Source organism: Arctopsyche grandis, chromosome 4, assembly GCF_051622035.1.
Source record: "Arctopsyche grandis isolate Sample6627 chromosome 4, ASM5162203v2, whole genome shotgun sequence".
Lineage (NCBI taxonomy): Eukaryota > Metazoa > Arthropoda > Insecta > Trichoptera > Hydropsychidae > Arctopsyche > Arctopsyche grandis.
Genome location: NC_135358.1, coordinates 10,510,891 through 10,527,013, shown reverse-complemented (window position 1 = coordinate 10,527,013; position 16,123 = coordinate 10,510,891). Strand labels below are relative to the sequence as shown.

General features: G+C 35.6%; 2 protein-coding genes across 2 annotated transcripts; one reads left to right on the top strand and one right to left on the bottom strand.

Annotated features, from left to right (window-relative positions):
- Positions 1-1,639: 1,639 nt before the first annotated feature.
- Tmem18 (transmembrane protein 18) lies at positions 1,640-6,769 on the bottom strand. The gene is made up of 4 exons (XM_077428667.1): positions 6,536-6,769; positions 3,699-3,816; positions 3,466-3,614; positions 1,640-3,376 (listed from the first exon to the last, which is right to left on the bottom strand). Exons 1-4 carry the CDS (start codon positions 6,605-6,607, stop codon positions 3,266-3,268), a joined length of 450 nt encoding a protein of 149 aa, XP_077284793.1. The 5' UTR covers positions 6,608-6,769; the 3' UTR covers positions 1,640-3,265.
- Positions 6,770-8,839: 2,070 nt separating this feature from the next.
- LOC143910263 (endoplasmic reticulum transmembrane helix translocase) lies at positions 8,840-15,264 on the top strand. The gene is made up of 9 exons (XM_077428655.1): positions 8,840-9,209; positions 9,310-9,399; positions 10,326-10,523; positions 10,598-12,553; positions 12,628-13,182; positions 13,253-13,395; positions 13,482-13,614; positions 13,693-13,836; positions 14,791-15,264. The coding sequence occupies exons 1-9, from the start codon at positions 8,904-8,906 to the stop codon at positions 14,896-14,898; spliced, it is 3,633 nt and encodes a 1,210-aa protein (XP_077284781.1). The 5' UTR covers positions 8,840-8,903; the 3' UTR covers positions 14,899-15,264.
- Positions 15,265-16,123: the final 859 nt, after the last annotated feature.

The following is a 16,123-nucleotide window of genomic DNA, read 5'->3' as shown; positions in this document are numbered from 1 at the left end:
GAGGTGTGCCGTGCGAATGCACGCACACCTCAAGTAAACATACATGTGCGCATGATTATGCGTGCATAAGCACGCATTCGTTCATCCCCCATAGTACAAATGCATGCTATTTTTACCGCCCATATGGGCTGCAGGGCTGCAGACCTCCCAGTATAGTACATAGGCATGCTATTTTTGCCTGCATTTGATCACCGGTATGGTTAACGAGCTATTACATCCCCATTAATCTCTGCAGCCCCTCCTCTATGAATTCTTACGAAGGAAGCTGAACGAGCTTCCTTCTTCTGTGGAGACGCTTATGGCTATTCTGCTAGGGGACGCGACAATTGGTTCAATTCCAAAAGGTTCAACGACACAATGTACCCGACAATTAGTGCACTGACAAAATGTACACGCGACAAAATGTCCACGAAAATAAGGTTCAAGCGACAAAATGTTCAAAAGTCCTCAATTTTCGTATTTTAATGGAAAAAGTAACTTTTTATTGTATTATATATATCTATCGCGGATTTCACATAATTATTTTATATGTCAGGGCAACTCAACCTGGGGCGACGGCTTCCGCCTAACGGCGGCAGCCGTTTAGGAGCGGCGGCGGCCGCAAGGGCGCGGTGGCCGGGATGTTTCAGTTCCGTATCCTTATTACTGTTTTAATTTCGAATCCCGATTTCTTTTTCAGTTCTAGATCATAATTACTTTTTCATTTCCGGTTTTGGATTCATTTCAGTTCTGGATACCGATCTCTGTTTCAGTTCCGATTCCCGATTTCTGTTTTAGTTCCGCTTCCGATTAATTATTACTATACGTATTGTCATTTTATTTTTAATCATGTATCAATTTGCGTCCGAAACCACTCGTTGAAATTTCAACGGGCATATGGGGATGAACGAATGAGACGACTGACATGTTGATGCACGTGCTTTATTTTTGACAGCTGAAGGCAGAGCGAGGTAGCTACTCTGAACACACGTCGAGTTGGTCCCCACTCGCAGGAAGGTGACCAAACTCGACCATGTCGTATAGCGAGCCGCCACAGGTATAAAACTAGTAATAAATAAATAAAACACAATTCTTCTAAAAATATCTTTATAAAGTTTCATAATAACATTTAATTCACAAAGAGATGTCATTAAAGAAAATCAACTACGAAATTCATCGAAAATGTACTACAATCACTTTATTGTCTTAAGACATGCTCTTTTATTCTTGACTTCTCGCTTGTTGGAAGCAAGCTAGAGAATAATGTTATTATGTGGAATCCACATGAGGCAAATTACTCTTTGATTGAGAAAGTGCAAAAAGCACTTCTTTGTTTCCTATATAGGAAAGAGTATGGGTATTATCTATGTATGTATGTATGTATATCTCTACGCCACTCTTTTTCTTGTAGGCATACAGGGGGTATAATTCTTTAGAACTTCAGAGAAACTTTTCATTAATTCGTTTTGTTCTCGTCATTGTCGATGGAACTTTGGAATTTATAAATGAAATCGTTGCTGCCATATCCGAATGTGATTTTTTTCAGTGAGAAATGTGATTATTACACTTATGTAATCCTTCATAGTAAATTAGATTTAGGTTTTAAATTTGGGAATACAATCAAATTACAAAAACATTTAGGGAGTAAAAAAATAGAAATAAAAAGCAAGAATTTATTTCCAAAACTATTTTTTGTATGGTGATTCATACATCTTAAAATTAATTATATTCTTAATACAGCCATGGTAACCAAACTTCAACAATCAGTCTCTTATCAATGTTTTAACAAAACGTTATATGGCATATTGACATAGATACAATACAATATATGTTTGTACACGTTTATTGAAAATTACGTTACTTAGTAATTTTATTGTTTTTCTTTTTTGGAGAACGACAGTACTAACCTCAAAATCACCTACTTCAATTTCTTTCAACGGCACTTGTAAAATAAGAATAACAAATGGGTGGACAGAATAAATTCATCAATGACGTTGTTCGCTTAATGCTTATTATTGTCATTTTTCAAATAACGGACAATATTTATCATATTCAAATGCAATAATTATTTTAAGATCAGTTTGCTTTTTTGTCAAATCCACTACTGCATTTCAAAACTTTACTACGAAAGCCATTGTGTGAAACTGATCTCTGTGCAACACTAAGCACACATGCAATTACGTTTTACAAAATATACATATACTACTAATGCTGTGTCAACAAAACAAATACGCTAAATTTGTCTGATAACAAACAAATTAAGTACAAATCATATATACATACATATTAACTACATAATTATAAATAGACTCAGATGTACAATAATGCGATTCCGTAAAACAAAATATGTTGAGAACTAAACCTGTATTTAGTTGAGATTTCTACTTATTTCAGTACCAAACGCCATTATCACAGATTTATTATCAGAATTTAAAATTAATTCCAAAATGCACTGATATCATAAACATTAAAAATTAATACAAATTATTAAAATACTAAATAAAAGTCATATGGAAGTACATATATGCAACATTCTGATTATTCGAAAAAGTCATAGTATAAAAAAATCATGATATTCAATTTTGTATGAATAAAATAAATTGTAACAATTAAAATTCTATCGAATTTATATATTTTTAGTAAAATATAAATTAATGGAAACATTTACATATAACAATTGGCGGCATTTTTGGATAATTATGTACTGATAAATGATGTTTTGGTGTGGCATTACAATTTTATAAGCTAGATAAAAAAAGATCAAAACTATCTTAACTAATTTTTCTTTTTATGTAGGAATATAATAGTTGTGCATATAAATATACAAAAAGCGTTTGAATAAACTCACCGCGCAAATAATTACAATACGCGAAATGTAAGTAAATTTAAATATAAAGCGGAAAGCATTGAAAAATATAAATAAAATATAAATACTCGATTTACTTGAAAACATATGATAATGCTGAAGCATACTAAATTTCAAACTTATTTATAGAAATAAACTATCTTGGCATATAAAAACTAAAATAATGTAGCCGTAAGGTGTTCGGAGTACATTGATGATTTTAAAATACAAAATGAAAATTATTGATTTTGTACATACATATGCAAACATAGACACGGACTTTTTTTTCAATCAATAATTATATTTCACTGCATATGTATATTTATAAATTGCGAAGTATGGAATTAAATGTTATAATAAAGGATTTATAAAATACAGACATTGCATTTGGATGTGAAGTAGTATTAGTTATAAAAATTAGGAATACCCATATCAACTTTATTATTGCTGTGCCTCTTTTGCCTTTAGCTGACTCTGTCTTTGTAACTGTTTCTTCAACTGTGCTTTTCGTAAGCTTTCGGCGATTTGTGTCGATTCATATAACCAACGACCCTAAAATAAAAAATAAATTACATTTTAAAATGTACGTCGTATGTATGTACATACTCTAATTTTTATACAAAAAAGAAAATTCAACATACCACCATAATCATACAGTTTAATAGAATGGGTATTGAAAATACCATAGATATGAAAAGACCTCTGCTATCAAAATATTGCTGTCGTGAAAGTGATGTCCAATTCTTTGATGCGTATTCGTTAATACTTTCAGAAAAAAATACCAGTAATACTGAAAGAAAAAAAGAACTTTAAATTCATCTGATATACATGTATAAAATACATGTATTGCACAACTGAAATATGTAATACTTACATAATATAAAAAATAAAAATATTTGGAAATTTCCATAATTTCTTGTGTTGAAACTAGTAAGTGTAATAATCACATGGAAAGATAAAAGCCATAAAAATAATGGATCTGCCCAATCAATCTGAAATGTATAACTTTTCATTAAAACAAAATATGTATATACATACATATGTATGTATGTAGTTTTGAAATCGATTATAAAAAGGTATCTATAAAATTTATTCACACACATATGTACATATGTACATACATACACAAAATATATCGGAGCATAGAGAATCATATTCGAATAAGTATCATTGAGACTATTAACCTTTGTTACAGGTCAATTTATTGATAGAAAAAGAATGCTTGTGATATGCACATACAATTGGGTGAAATTTGCTCGATTGAGGTAAATTAAAAGTATATTCATTTCTCAATAGAAATAACGACTATTTTTAACTTCTTAATTATAAAAAAACATTCAAAGCTTTGGAATCAAAGCGTGCGGCCGAATAAGGATATATGTTAAAATTTTACAAAACTGTTTTTTTATCGATTTAATACACGTTTACTGATCTGCATTCACAGTTTGTTTTAAAAGTAGGTGGAAAGGGTTCAAAATGCTTTGTTATTGGGTATGAAATTCTCAGTGGAATAAAGATATATGTCGTGCGTTGTTGTTTTACCGTTTATCACAGAGAGTATTAGTATTTTAGTTATTTCGCTTCGATTTTATCGAAGTTTAAATTTTGGGCTTTGCGTCATAGTCAACTTTTCCAACATATCGTTCCGAGAACGTCTGCTTTTGGAAACTCATCTCTTGTAGAGACTCTCCGGTTCCTTAACGTGATACAGGAGCATTTGGACTTGTTTGATTGTCGTGTTGATGAATTGGTCAGTTTCATGAGATACAACACAGTCTGCATGATAGTTTATTTATTTTTTGTAAGACTGCTATGACTTATTAGAAACGGGACTATGGCTATGACTCATTAGTATCGAAACGCATTGAGAAACGGGAATTGCATGAGTTATTGTACGATGGAACTTTCAGGATTTATTGTATGCATGTCCGGGGAGCTTAATGTGAAAAAAAATTACAACGCAATAATTTCAAATGTTTTCGCGTCGCGACATGCGTTGTTAGGGTAAAATAAACAAATAATTGAATAATTTAAAATGTGTTCGCTGCCTGCGTTTTTCCGACAAATGGTAACAGGAACGAGAACGGGAACGGGAATGGGAATGGCATGTGCTATTATGGCATTGCAACGCATGCCGGGTTCAGCTAGTATGTGATAAATACCAATAAAGCAGAACGACGACACGTAGTTGTTGAGAACATTCCAAACGGGTAACGATCCGGAACGCGAACGACATTCTTTGCACACAACCCCTAAGTGCAGCTGCACCACGTGACTCCCGGGCAAAGACTTTATTTGCACACGGGAGTTCAGCCAGCTCACTTCTCTGAAGTGAGCAACTAGCTCATCCGTACATACAATAACTCTTGTATAAACTGAACATAAAAAAAACAATCCTCTTCAAAACGCAAGCGTGTTTTAATAGGCCGGGATACGGTCAACACACCTTCCGTGCCCTATACTGAAAGCTGAACAATAGGCCTATATTGAAGGCTGAACGCTTCAATTATTTAACAAATCAATCAGATACAATGTAGTGCTATTCATATCATAAGAAAATTTCATGAATAATTAAAATGCGATTTAGAAAAATATATACATATTATGGAAATACTAGACAAGGTCAATGATAATATTATATGTACAAGTTTTGTAATCGGACATGTATTAGGAATGAAAAATAATAATATTCAATTTTTGAAACTGTATAATTTGTGCATATATAAAAATTGTCAATGTTGTAAATTTTTGCTACTATAAATTCATGAATATATTGATTGAAGCATAAATTGGCAATTTCCCATTACCGAATAAGATGGCGTGTCATTCTTACAAAAGGATTAATCTTGGCAGCAAGGATACTATGTGTAAGGAAACATGAAATCAAGCTTTAATTGTCATGTCGAAAGAAAGTCAACATCCGACATGAAAGTTGTTTCTTATATTGTTGGGTCATAGAATTGATGTTGATCAAATCGTACAAGGAGGAATTAGGCACAACCAAGAATACAACTACTCGCACAGGAACAACTATATGAGAGAAATCTGAACTGCAAACAGAAGATAGGAGGCAAAAGATCAATCGCCGAAAGCTTGTATACAAAGAGAAAGAATAATACCGGTAGAGAACTGCGGGTCGGCAAACCTAAGATGAAAATATATTAAAAGTAATTGGAATTGTAAATCGAAATTCACTATATTCCGTTTGCTTTAAAGTAATTTGCCATTCAAGAATGGCAATTCTCAGCCATCCTCAACTGATCTAAGCGAGTGCATCCAAATTACTTTCATCAAAACGGTAATAAAATGTTATTTAAAATATACATCTGACATTATTATAATGATTTTTTTTATTTGAATAATATTTATAGAAGGGGCGGCATTTTGAACTTTAGACACATAGTCTACGGACGTCATTGTAGTGACGTCTGAAACAATCAATTTAACTTTTGATATGCTATACTAAATCCACATCATCTACATATACATATTTGGGTGAACTTCATATAAATAACAATAATAAGTCACAGCAGAATCGCTGAAATTTATATTATGTACGTAGAAATAACAAACGTGGTATTGACAGAAATATTAATGCAAATGGTGTTTAGGAAGCGCAGATAATTATGCGCGAAGAAGTTGCTAATACTGGTCGTGAGTTAATTAAAATATAATTGATGGGTCACGGTGAAGGCCACCAGGTGAACTCACGCTGTGCAGATATGTTAGTAATCCATTAATATCGGTCACTTCTGCGAAATCAGACTCCATGTTGAATAGCATATCGCCAGAGAGCTCTCCGGTGATTTATCGTACTTTTCGACGAATATTCAAGAAGATTGTACCACAGACGATAAACAATCAACTCACGTCACTCTAGACTGTCAATGCCGAACTCTCAACTGTTCGAGGCCGGCTGTCATCAACAATGTTGCTATCGTGAATATTTTACATCAGGGTATTGCCAGTACAACTATAGGTGACACAATTCAGTTCGAAGGCTGACTGAATCATATAAACTTGTTTGTAGAGCTGTCAACGACAAAAATGTCTGTTTTTCGGAATTAAATCATGAGCTGCTTGGTTATCACATATCAGTGGCAATTGACAATTGTCATTTTTACGGTTCGGTAATTAATAAAACGATCTCACACGACACTAAAATCTTGATCGCGGAACATCTGGCACTAGAAAATTCCACCCATCGAGAAACAAAAATCCCACCCACTTTTACACGTTGTAATTTGTGGAATATTTATACAGTAATAAAAGCAAGATGGTTTTAAGCATTTTCAAACAATTAGCTTCAAACAATTGCTATCAAAATTGCGTAGAATAACCTGTAGGCGGGGTACATGTGTGTTGACCGTATCCCGGCCTAACGAAACACTGTTGTGCTAGTTTTATTGTTTGCCTATGGTTGTACAAAGGTATGGTATTTGTGGGCAAAAGTATGTCGTTCAGCGGTCTCTGGATATGGTAGAGTGTCGCTGGCTCGGCATTCAGCTATGTTCAGAAGGTCTCTGGATGCGGCAGTGTGTTGCTGGCTCGTTGTTCGGCTATGTTCGGAAGGTCTCTGGATACGGCAGTGTGTTGCTGGCTCGTCCGGCTGGTTGATCTTCCAAGTCCGCGTAGTGTAGTGGTGGCTGGTCAGGAGCTGTATGTTGACTGGTCTGCTGCTGTGTGTCGACGCTTGCTGCTGTGGGTCGACTGGTGTTGTTTGGGTTGTACCTCCTTTTATAGTGTTTCTGGAATCACCTGATCGATGGTGGTGGTTTGTTGATGCGTACGAGAGGAATTTGCTTTTGTCGAGGGGTAGAATTTTCTGGAATGCTTGATGGAAGTGGTTGTTGATGCGTAAGCGCATGTGGTTGTTGATGCGTAAACGAGGAATGCACTTTTGTCGAGGCGTAGAATTTTCTGGAATGATTGGCGCCGTTCCGCTCGATGTAGTTTAATGGTGGCGGCGTGTTTCGACCATTTTGGTTCCACTCGACTGGTAGGGGCGTTCCGCTTGAGTTTAATATAATGGTTGCAGGTGTGCGACGTCTGGTTTTCGGGAATGTATTCTGCGTCGCAGTAACTGCTTTGATGAATGTGAGTTCCGCAAGGAATGTGGTTTGTTGTTGCGGAATATTCTCGAATGTTTCGATGACGATGACTATGACGAGATTCCTACAAACCAAAAGTCAGGTTCACATTTTAACCAATTATTTTCGACCCAAATATTTATAAGTAAAATCAATGAAAATTTCAAGAACAGAGGGCGACCTCTGCACATGGCACGTCATTTATCTATGTACATTAGACCATGGATGACTTCAAATTAGATAAACGCACACCAGATGCAATAGTGCAGTTTACCATCAGTGGCGCATGATACATAGTCAATTCGGATCGTGATTTTAGTGCCGTCGATTTCAAAATAGTCTGGATACACTACTGATTATCACGACAACAACCTATTAAACTATCAATACGGATCTTGATACGTGTGAAACTGTTAATAATATTGATATTGTAGCATGCCCCAGTCAGTCGGTCTACCCAGACACGCAAGTGAAGTCGAGCAATCCATTCGCGCTATGCTCCTTTTCTAAACTTATACGTGTATGTACTATTCAATAATAAATAACTTCATTAAAATTCAGAGTTTATTATCGACAGCGGAACCTTTCCAGTCAGTGGCATGAGTTCGTTTCGATATTTCAAAACGTTTCTTTTTTTCGAAGCACATTCGATATCAATACCCATTGTACGCCATTTATTGGCAACTGGATTCCAATTGGAAACGGCATTCCTTGTTAGTGTCGATATTTCTCAATATTTAGCGGCAAAAGATGGCAGATAACGTTGTAAATTGTATGTAGGCGAATATTGAGAATTAGTTGGGTGGATAAATTGAGATTTAAAAATATTTAGAATGAGTAAAATTGCGCAACGGGCATGGTCATAAAAGTGGGTGTTGAGTGTATGTGTCAGCGTTGCGAGTGTGGAGTGTATGTGTGCAAAGGCGTAGTGGTAGAGGAGGTGTAGTGGTGGCCGTTCGCAGGTCGAGATCGCGAGGGTCCTCCAGAGCATGGGGGCGCCGGGGGCGGAGGCGTCGGCGGGGAGCGGCGTGGGGGTGGGGCTGGGGGGCGGCGGCGGCGGCGTGGTGCAGAGGGTGCGTCTGTACCGGCCGGTGAGCGCGCTGGCCCAGGGCGTAGTGATGCCCTTCGTGGTGGTGTATGTGGGCATTCTGTACGCGTGGCTCCACCACTTCGGCTACGACGACTACTACGAGCCGGGTCTGCTGGCTCTGGCTGCCACTGCCCTGCTCCAGGTCCTCACCTGTCTCTGCTGCTACTGGAGCGTGCACGTCCACTGCTTCCTCACCTGTCTGCCGGTCGGTATACACTTGACTTGACTGTCTCAATACTGTCAAAACCAACTTCCAACTTGTCATTTAGTATGTGTTTCATATGTTGTATATATTCATGTTTTAGGAGAGAGACCCGAGGAAAGCGAAGGTTGCCAAAGTAGTGCCTTCCGAGCATAACGGCTTTGCTGAGATTGTTAAACTTCATCATACAAAGGTAAGAATTTTTGTTCAATTATGATTCATTATTAAATGATATGCAGAAAATTTGCACATTTATCCATACTGTTATTATTTATGTAAGGCAACAATTTAAATGGTCAGTTTTTTCAATAAATGATTAGGAAATTTGAGAAAAATTAAGTCATAATAGTGTATCATATCTATATATCTATATATATATAAAAATGAATGTCTGTGTGTGTGTCTCGAATAGGCTCCTAAGCAACTGAAGCGATTACAATGGAACTTTCAGGATTTGTTGTATGCATGTCCGGGAAGATTACTGTGAAAAAAAAATGGAAAAAAACGGGAACTGAAACGGGAAAAACGGGAATGAGTGTCATTCGCTATAATTTCGAATGTTTTCGCATCGCGACCACGGTGTTCGCTGCCTGCGTTGTTCCGAAAAATGGGAACGGGAACGAAAACGAGAACGAGAACGGGAAAGGGAATGGGAATTGCATGCGCTATTGTGGCATTGCATGCATGCAGAGTTCAGCTAGTATGTAGATAAAAATGAACCAGTAAACTGCCAGTTTTAAGTATTTTTCTTGACAAAAAGACAATATTCAAGCAGTTTTGCCATTATACATTACACATTTCATCTGATTTTATGATATAATTAAAGATACTTTTCCTATTTCTAGAATATGGATTTTTTTATTCAGGATAGATGGACGAAAGAAGTGCTAGAATGGTACCCAAGAGAATGTAAAAGGGTGCAAGGAAAGCCATAGGGGAGATGGGTGGTTGAAATTAGTAAAATGTGTAGAATGAGATGGATGAGAGTTACGCAAAACCTTCATCCAACAATGGATGGAGAATGGCTGTGAATGATGATGATGATTCTGAAATTGAAAACTGAAAGCATGTTAATCTCACTTTTCAAATGAATGTTTTCGATTTTTTTAATATTTACAGACGGGTGATAGTGAACCAAATATTTGGTTCATATTTCAAAAGCTGAAATTTGTATACGATTGGGACAATAAATATTTCAAACTTATCGATTTTCCAATCAATAAGTTTGCAAGCGAGTATTTACATTCTAAAGGTTTACAAGAAGATCAAGATGTTACCCAAGCCGAATTTGATTTTGGAAAGAATCAACTTGATATGGTAATTCAATATAGATATCAACGTAAATATAAACATCTTGCTACATATTATTCAGTGTTCATGTTGCATTTTAGGATGTTCCAGAATTCATGGAGCTATTTAAAGAGAGAGCTACTGCGCCCTTTTTTGTTTTTCAAGTTTTCTGCGTTGCACTTTGGTGTATGGATAAATATTGGTACTACAGTTTATTCACCTTGGTCATGCTAGTCATATTCGAGTGCACATTAGTACAGCAACAGTTGCGAAACATGGCTGAGATTAGAAAAATGGGAAATAAGCCGTATCCTATATGTGTATATAGAAATCGAAGATGGCGTACAATAAGTAGTGACCAGTTGGTACCTGGAGATATCTTATCTCTGATTAGACCAACGAACGATTTATTGATTCCGTGCGATATAGTTTTGTTGAGAGGTTCTTGTATAGTAGACGAGTCGATGCTGACTGGAGAAAGTGTACCACAAATGAAGGAACCTTTGGAATTAGAATACGAAAAGAGTTCTGATTGGGAATTTGACGCCGATGGAGATGGAAAACTTCACCTTCTTTATGGCGGTACTAAAATTGTGCAACACTCGCCACCTAGTAAAGCCGTGAGTGCTGGACTCCGGTCTCCAGATAATGGGTGTATTGGCTATGTTATCAGAACTGGTTTTAATACTTCTCAAGGAAAGTTGTTACGCACTATACTTTTTGGAGTTAAACGAGTTACTGCAAATAATCTTGAAACGTTTGGCTTCATCTTGTTCTTATTAATTTTTGCGATTGCTGCTGCCTCCTATGTTTGGATCAAGGGGTGCGAAGATCCCGAAAGAAATAGATACAAGCTCTTTTTAGAATGTACCCTAATATTGACATCTGTGGTACCTCCTGAATTACCTATTGAATTATCTTTAGCGGTGAATACATCGCTGCTTTCACTTTCAAAGTTGGGTGTGTTTTGTACTGAACCGTTCAGAATACCGTTTGCTGGTAAAATTGAAATCTGTTGTTTTGATAAGACTGGTACTTTAACGAGTGATAATTTGGTAGTGGAAGGCATTGCTGGATTTGGAAATGCTAAGTTTTCTGAAGTTCTTCCACTTACAGAGGCTCCGACGGAAACTATGCAGGTCTTGGCAACTTGTCACTCTTTAGTACAGTTAGACGAGGGATTAGTGGGGGATCCTTTGGAAAAGGCAACATTGACGGCTGTCGAATGGAACTTAACTAAAGGGGATGCTGTCATTCCCAAAAAAGGCAAACACCTTGCTCTCAAAATATTCCAAAGGAATCATTTTTCAAGTGCTCTTAAAAGAATGTCAGTACTTGCCGGTTATCAACTAAATGAAATGGGTGCTCTCGAGACATATTATATAGGAACTGTCAAAGGTGCACCCGAAACTTTGAAATCTATGTTCGTTAATGTTCCTAGTTATTACGATGAGACATATTTATCGCTCTCAAGACGAGGTGCTAGAGTTTTAGCTCTGGGTCACCGAGAATTTGGTAAATTAAGCACTCAAGAGGTTCGTGACTTAAAACGAGAGGATGTTGAATCAAAATTGAAGTTCGTAGGTTTCGTTATTATATCGTGTCCCTTGAAAACCGATTCAAAGGACGCTATAGCTGAAATAATAAATGCGTCTCACTCTGTAGTTATGATAACCGGAGACAATCCACTGACCGCCTGCCATGTTGCAAAAGAATTGCAATTCACTAAAAACGATCAAACTTTGATACTGACTAATTATGAAGGTAAATGGAGATGGAAATCGATCGATGAGCGTCTGCAATTGCCCGTGGAACCAAGTAAAGATATTAAAGAATACACGTCCAATTATGATTTATGTATAACGGGTGAAGGCCTGTGCTACTTGCTCGAAAACCATAGTAAATTTTTATCAAAATTGTTACCTCACATTCGAGTGTTTGCAAGGTTTGATCCGAAGCAGAAAGAGTGTGTGATTTTAAAACTGAAAGAATTAGGATACAGTACTTTGATGTGTGGAGACGGCACCAATGATGTCGGAGCATTGAAACATGCCGAGGTAGTACTCGTACATATATTATCAATTAATTATTGTTATGTAGTAGTGCTAGCTAAACTTGATTCAAATTTTAGGTCGGAGTTGCGATTATATCCAATGCACCGGAAAGAATGCCGGAAAAGCGCGACAAATTAGTTAAAGAAAGTCTGAAGGAAGCTAGAGACAAAAGAAAGATTGCTGAAGTAGGCGAGCGATATCGAGATAGACCAAATAACGTCGCTAATCATCATCCGAATCGTGGATCTGCCAATAGTAGGGATATCAGGAGGAATAGAGTCGACGGAATGAATGAAACATCGCCCGATGTTTTGAATGTTAGAATTCAAAAATTGCTCAAGGAGATGGAAGAAATGGACAAATCGCAAGTAGTAAAATTGGGCGATGCCAGCATAGCAGCTCCGTTCACCAGTCGGCTGTCCAGCATCATGTGCATATGTCATATAATTAAACAGGGAAGGTGCACTTTGGTGACGACGCTCCAGATGTTTAAAATATTAGCATTGAACGCTCTGATTTTGGCGTACGGGCAATCAGTCTTGTATCTAGATGGAATCAAATTCAGTGACACACAAGCTACTTTACAAGGCCTTTTGCTCGCTTCGTGTTTCCTCTTTATATCTAGATCTAAGGTATTATTGACAAATGTTGTATGCATGTTTTTGTTTTTGCAGCGATTCCTAATGCGATTTTGATTTTTAGCCATTAAATAAGCTGTCAAAGCAAAGGCCGTTGCCGAATATTTTCAACGTGTACACGATAATGACCGTATTATTACAATTCGCTGTACATTTTTGTTGTTTGATATATTTAGTACAGGAAGCTACGGATCGATCTCCAGCTAGGTACGTTTGTTTTTTTAAATATGTTTTCAATATTTAAAATATATACATATACATAGTATCATTCAATTCTTGTCTTTGTTATTTAGAGATGGGAAACCAAAGTTGGCTTTAGATTTAGCTGATGATGAAGAAGAAGAATTTATTCCAGATTTACTTAATAGTACAGTTTATATTATTTCTATGGCCTTACAAATTTCTACATTCGCTATTAATTATCGGGTATGATATTTTTGTTTTGTATTAAAATTTTTCAATATTAAATTGCAAAAAGATAAAAAAATTAATATATTCTTTTAGGGTGAGCCATTTATGGAAAGTCTGACAGAAAATCGTCCTCTATTATACAGTATATTATTATCTGGGGGAGCCGTGTTTGCCTTAGCTCTTGGTCTACTACCTGAATTATCAACGCAATTTGAAATCGTTCGATTCCCAACAGAGGTAATTTTATTTTATCCATTTTGATCTAACTACAATATACATATGTATCTACCACTATATCTAAAAAATCATCAGTGCCACTAAACTACAGTAAATTTTTTCGACAAATAGCTAGTACTTTAGCTCGGTATTAGCGCTAATGCTAATGTCCGAGAGGTTTCGGGCTCGAGACCTGGTCTTACCTCAATTGAAAATAATTTATTCCGAGTATTTCTGCAGTGCTGCTGGTCAGATTCGGATATTTGTGGCTCCAAGTCGATCGTTTCATATTAGAGTTTGTCAATTTATGTAATTTCATTGTTGAAACGATTCCTCACCAAATTGCCAACCTACCTATGTACTATTTATTGGTCACCAATATTTGAATATGATTTCAAATTCATAATCTATAAAGTTATATACGTACAAATTAAAATAAAAAACACCGTAGGTATCACTTTGGGGTTATCTACATATATAATGGTACCATGGTAAAAATTTAAAAAAAAGTTTGACACTGCGCTGAGAGTTGATCTTGGATAAGAATTTACTTATACATATTGTAGCGTGAATGTATAGAAGGGTTTCCGAGATCAGAGGGAGAGACGCAGCGAATAGTGGTAGAGGTATTGTTCTTGATCCGTCGACGAGCCCGCTCCAAATCAAGCACGTAATAGATCCGCTGAATATTCATATGCATCTTGTACTCTCAGCACAGATAGATCATTGGTTGATGGATTGCAAGACCTTATTGGTTGTTGTATACGATTTATTCATACAGCAAGGCCTTTTTGGCGCGAACGTGAGATCAGGTGATCAGTGCTAGTAAACCAGTGGTCAATGAGTACCAATTACCCAATCTCTACGTTACAATATTATAGTTTGTGCTTTTTTCTATATGTAATGGTGGATCTTTGTATATATACATATCATTTATAGCATTTTTCTAATGTATTTTGTTGTGTTTCTTTTCAGTTTAAAGTGATATTGGTGCAGGTGCTGATAGCAGATATGGTGTTCGCATATTTAGTGGATAGGAGTTGTCTTTGGTTATTCGGTGAAGGAAAATTAAGGACTCCATGATTTTCGTTTGCCCTCACTTTTTAGTCAAATTTAAAACCAGCGATCAAGTATTTCATCCGTTATTGACGAGAACTGTATCTCGGTGCTGTTTGTTACACTAATATTACACTAAAAATATGTGAACATTCTTAATAATAAATGTTGAAGTGAACATTTTAAATAAACGCGAGTGAGTGATCTTATACACATATGTATTTATTGTTCTATTATGAATAGGTAATTTTTGTTATAAATGGCATCTATGATGTCAACAATACATTGTTTTAATGATTTATTTATTTTTCTTTGATCAGTCAGTGGAATCCTCGTGATTTAAATTTATCAAAATTTACTACATACATACATATGTATATTATATGATCAATGTTACTGTTGTAAATGGCCAATACGGACCATGAATTGAATGCCTTCTTGATTGATATACACATTTTCATTCCCTTATCCAAGTCTTGTAGATCCACCTTTCCTTAGTATCACACTCTTTGGGTTATTCGCGATCTCGTTTCGTTCATAATTATTGGGTCATTTGTAGTACATAGTATAAATAGAGTAAAATTTGGGTTGTGTGATATTTCTTAGTTAGCTCACAACTAAATGTAATTAATTTTGTATGCAATGCAGTGAATTTAATTTTGAAATAATTGATATTATTTTTTATCTTAATATATTTTTGAAGCTTATTTCTAAACTACATATAAAATATACTATTTATTTGTATTTGTCTAAACATTCCCTTTATACACAATATTTCAAAATATAATACTTGCTCTACATACTTATTGTATTGTTATCGGTGTTGATTTTTCTTAGACAAATCCCACGTTTGTTGAAATTTGTCGTATTTTATTTTATTTTATTTTTTAATCTATACAGTTTTTGTTATTGAGTGATTAAAGTGCAATAAAAGTCAGATCATTGCTAAAAAAAAATGATTACGATCAGAATTTTACATTTCTGGTTTTATTTTAAACGCTATTCGTGTTTTTACTTGTTTCATAGATGTGATTTTTAACAAGTTTTTGAATTATATATTGTAATATAATTGTGAGAAAATCTTGGGAAGATGGTTCCAAAAATAAAATTTATATCTGTGTATTGTCTTATGACTTATTCTGTGGACCAAAATTCAAGCATTATCAGCGAGTATGTTAATTGTTTGCTTTAATTTTATCTTCAAATACATTTACAAGTGCTTTTAAACTGCGAATGTGCCAAAATTTCTAAC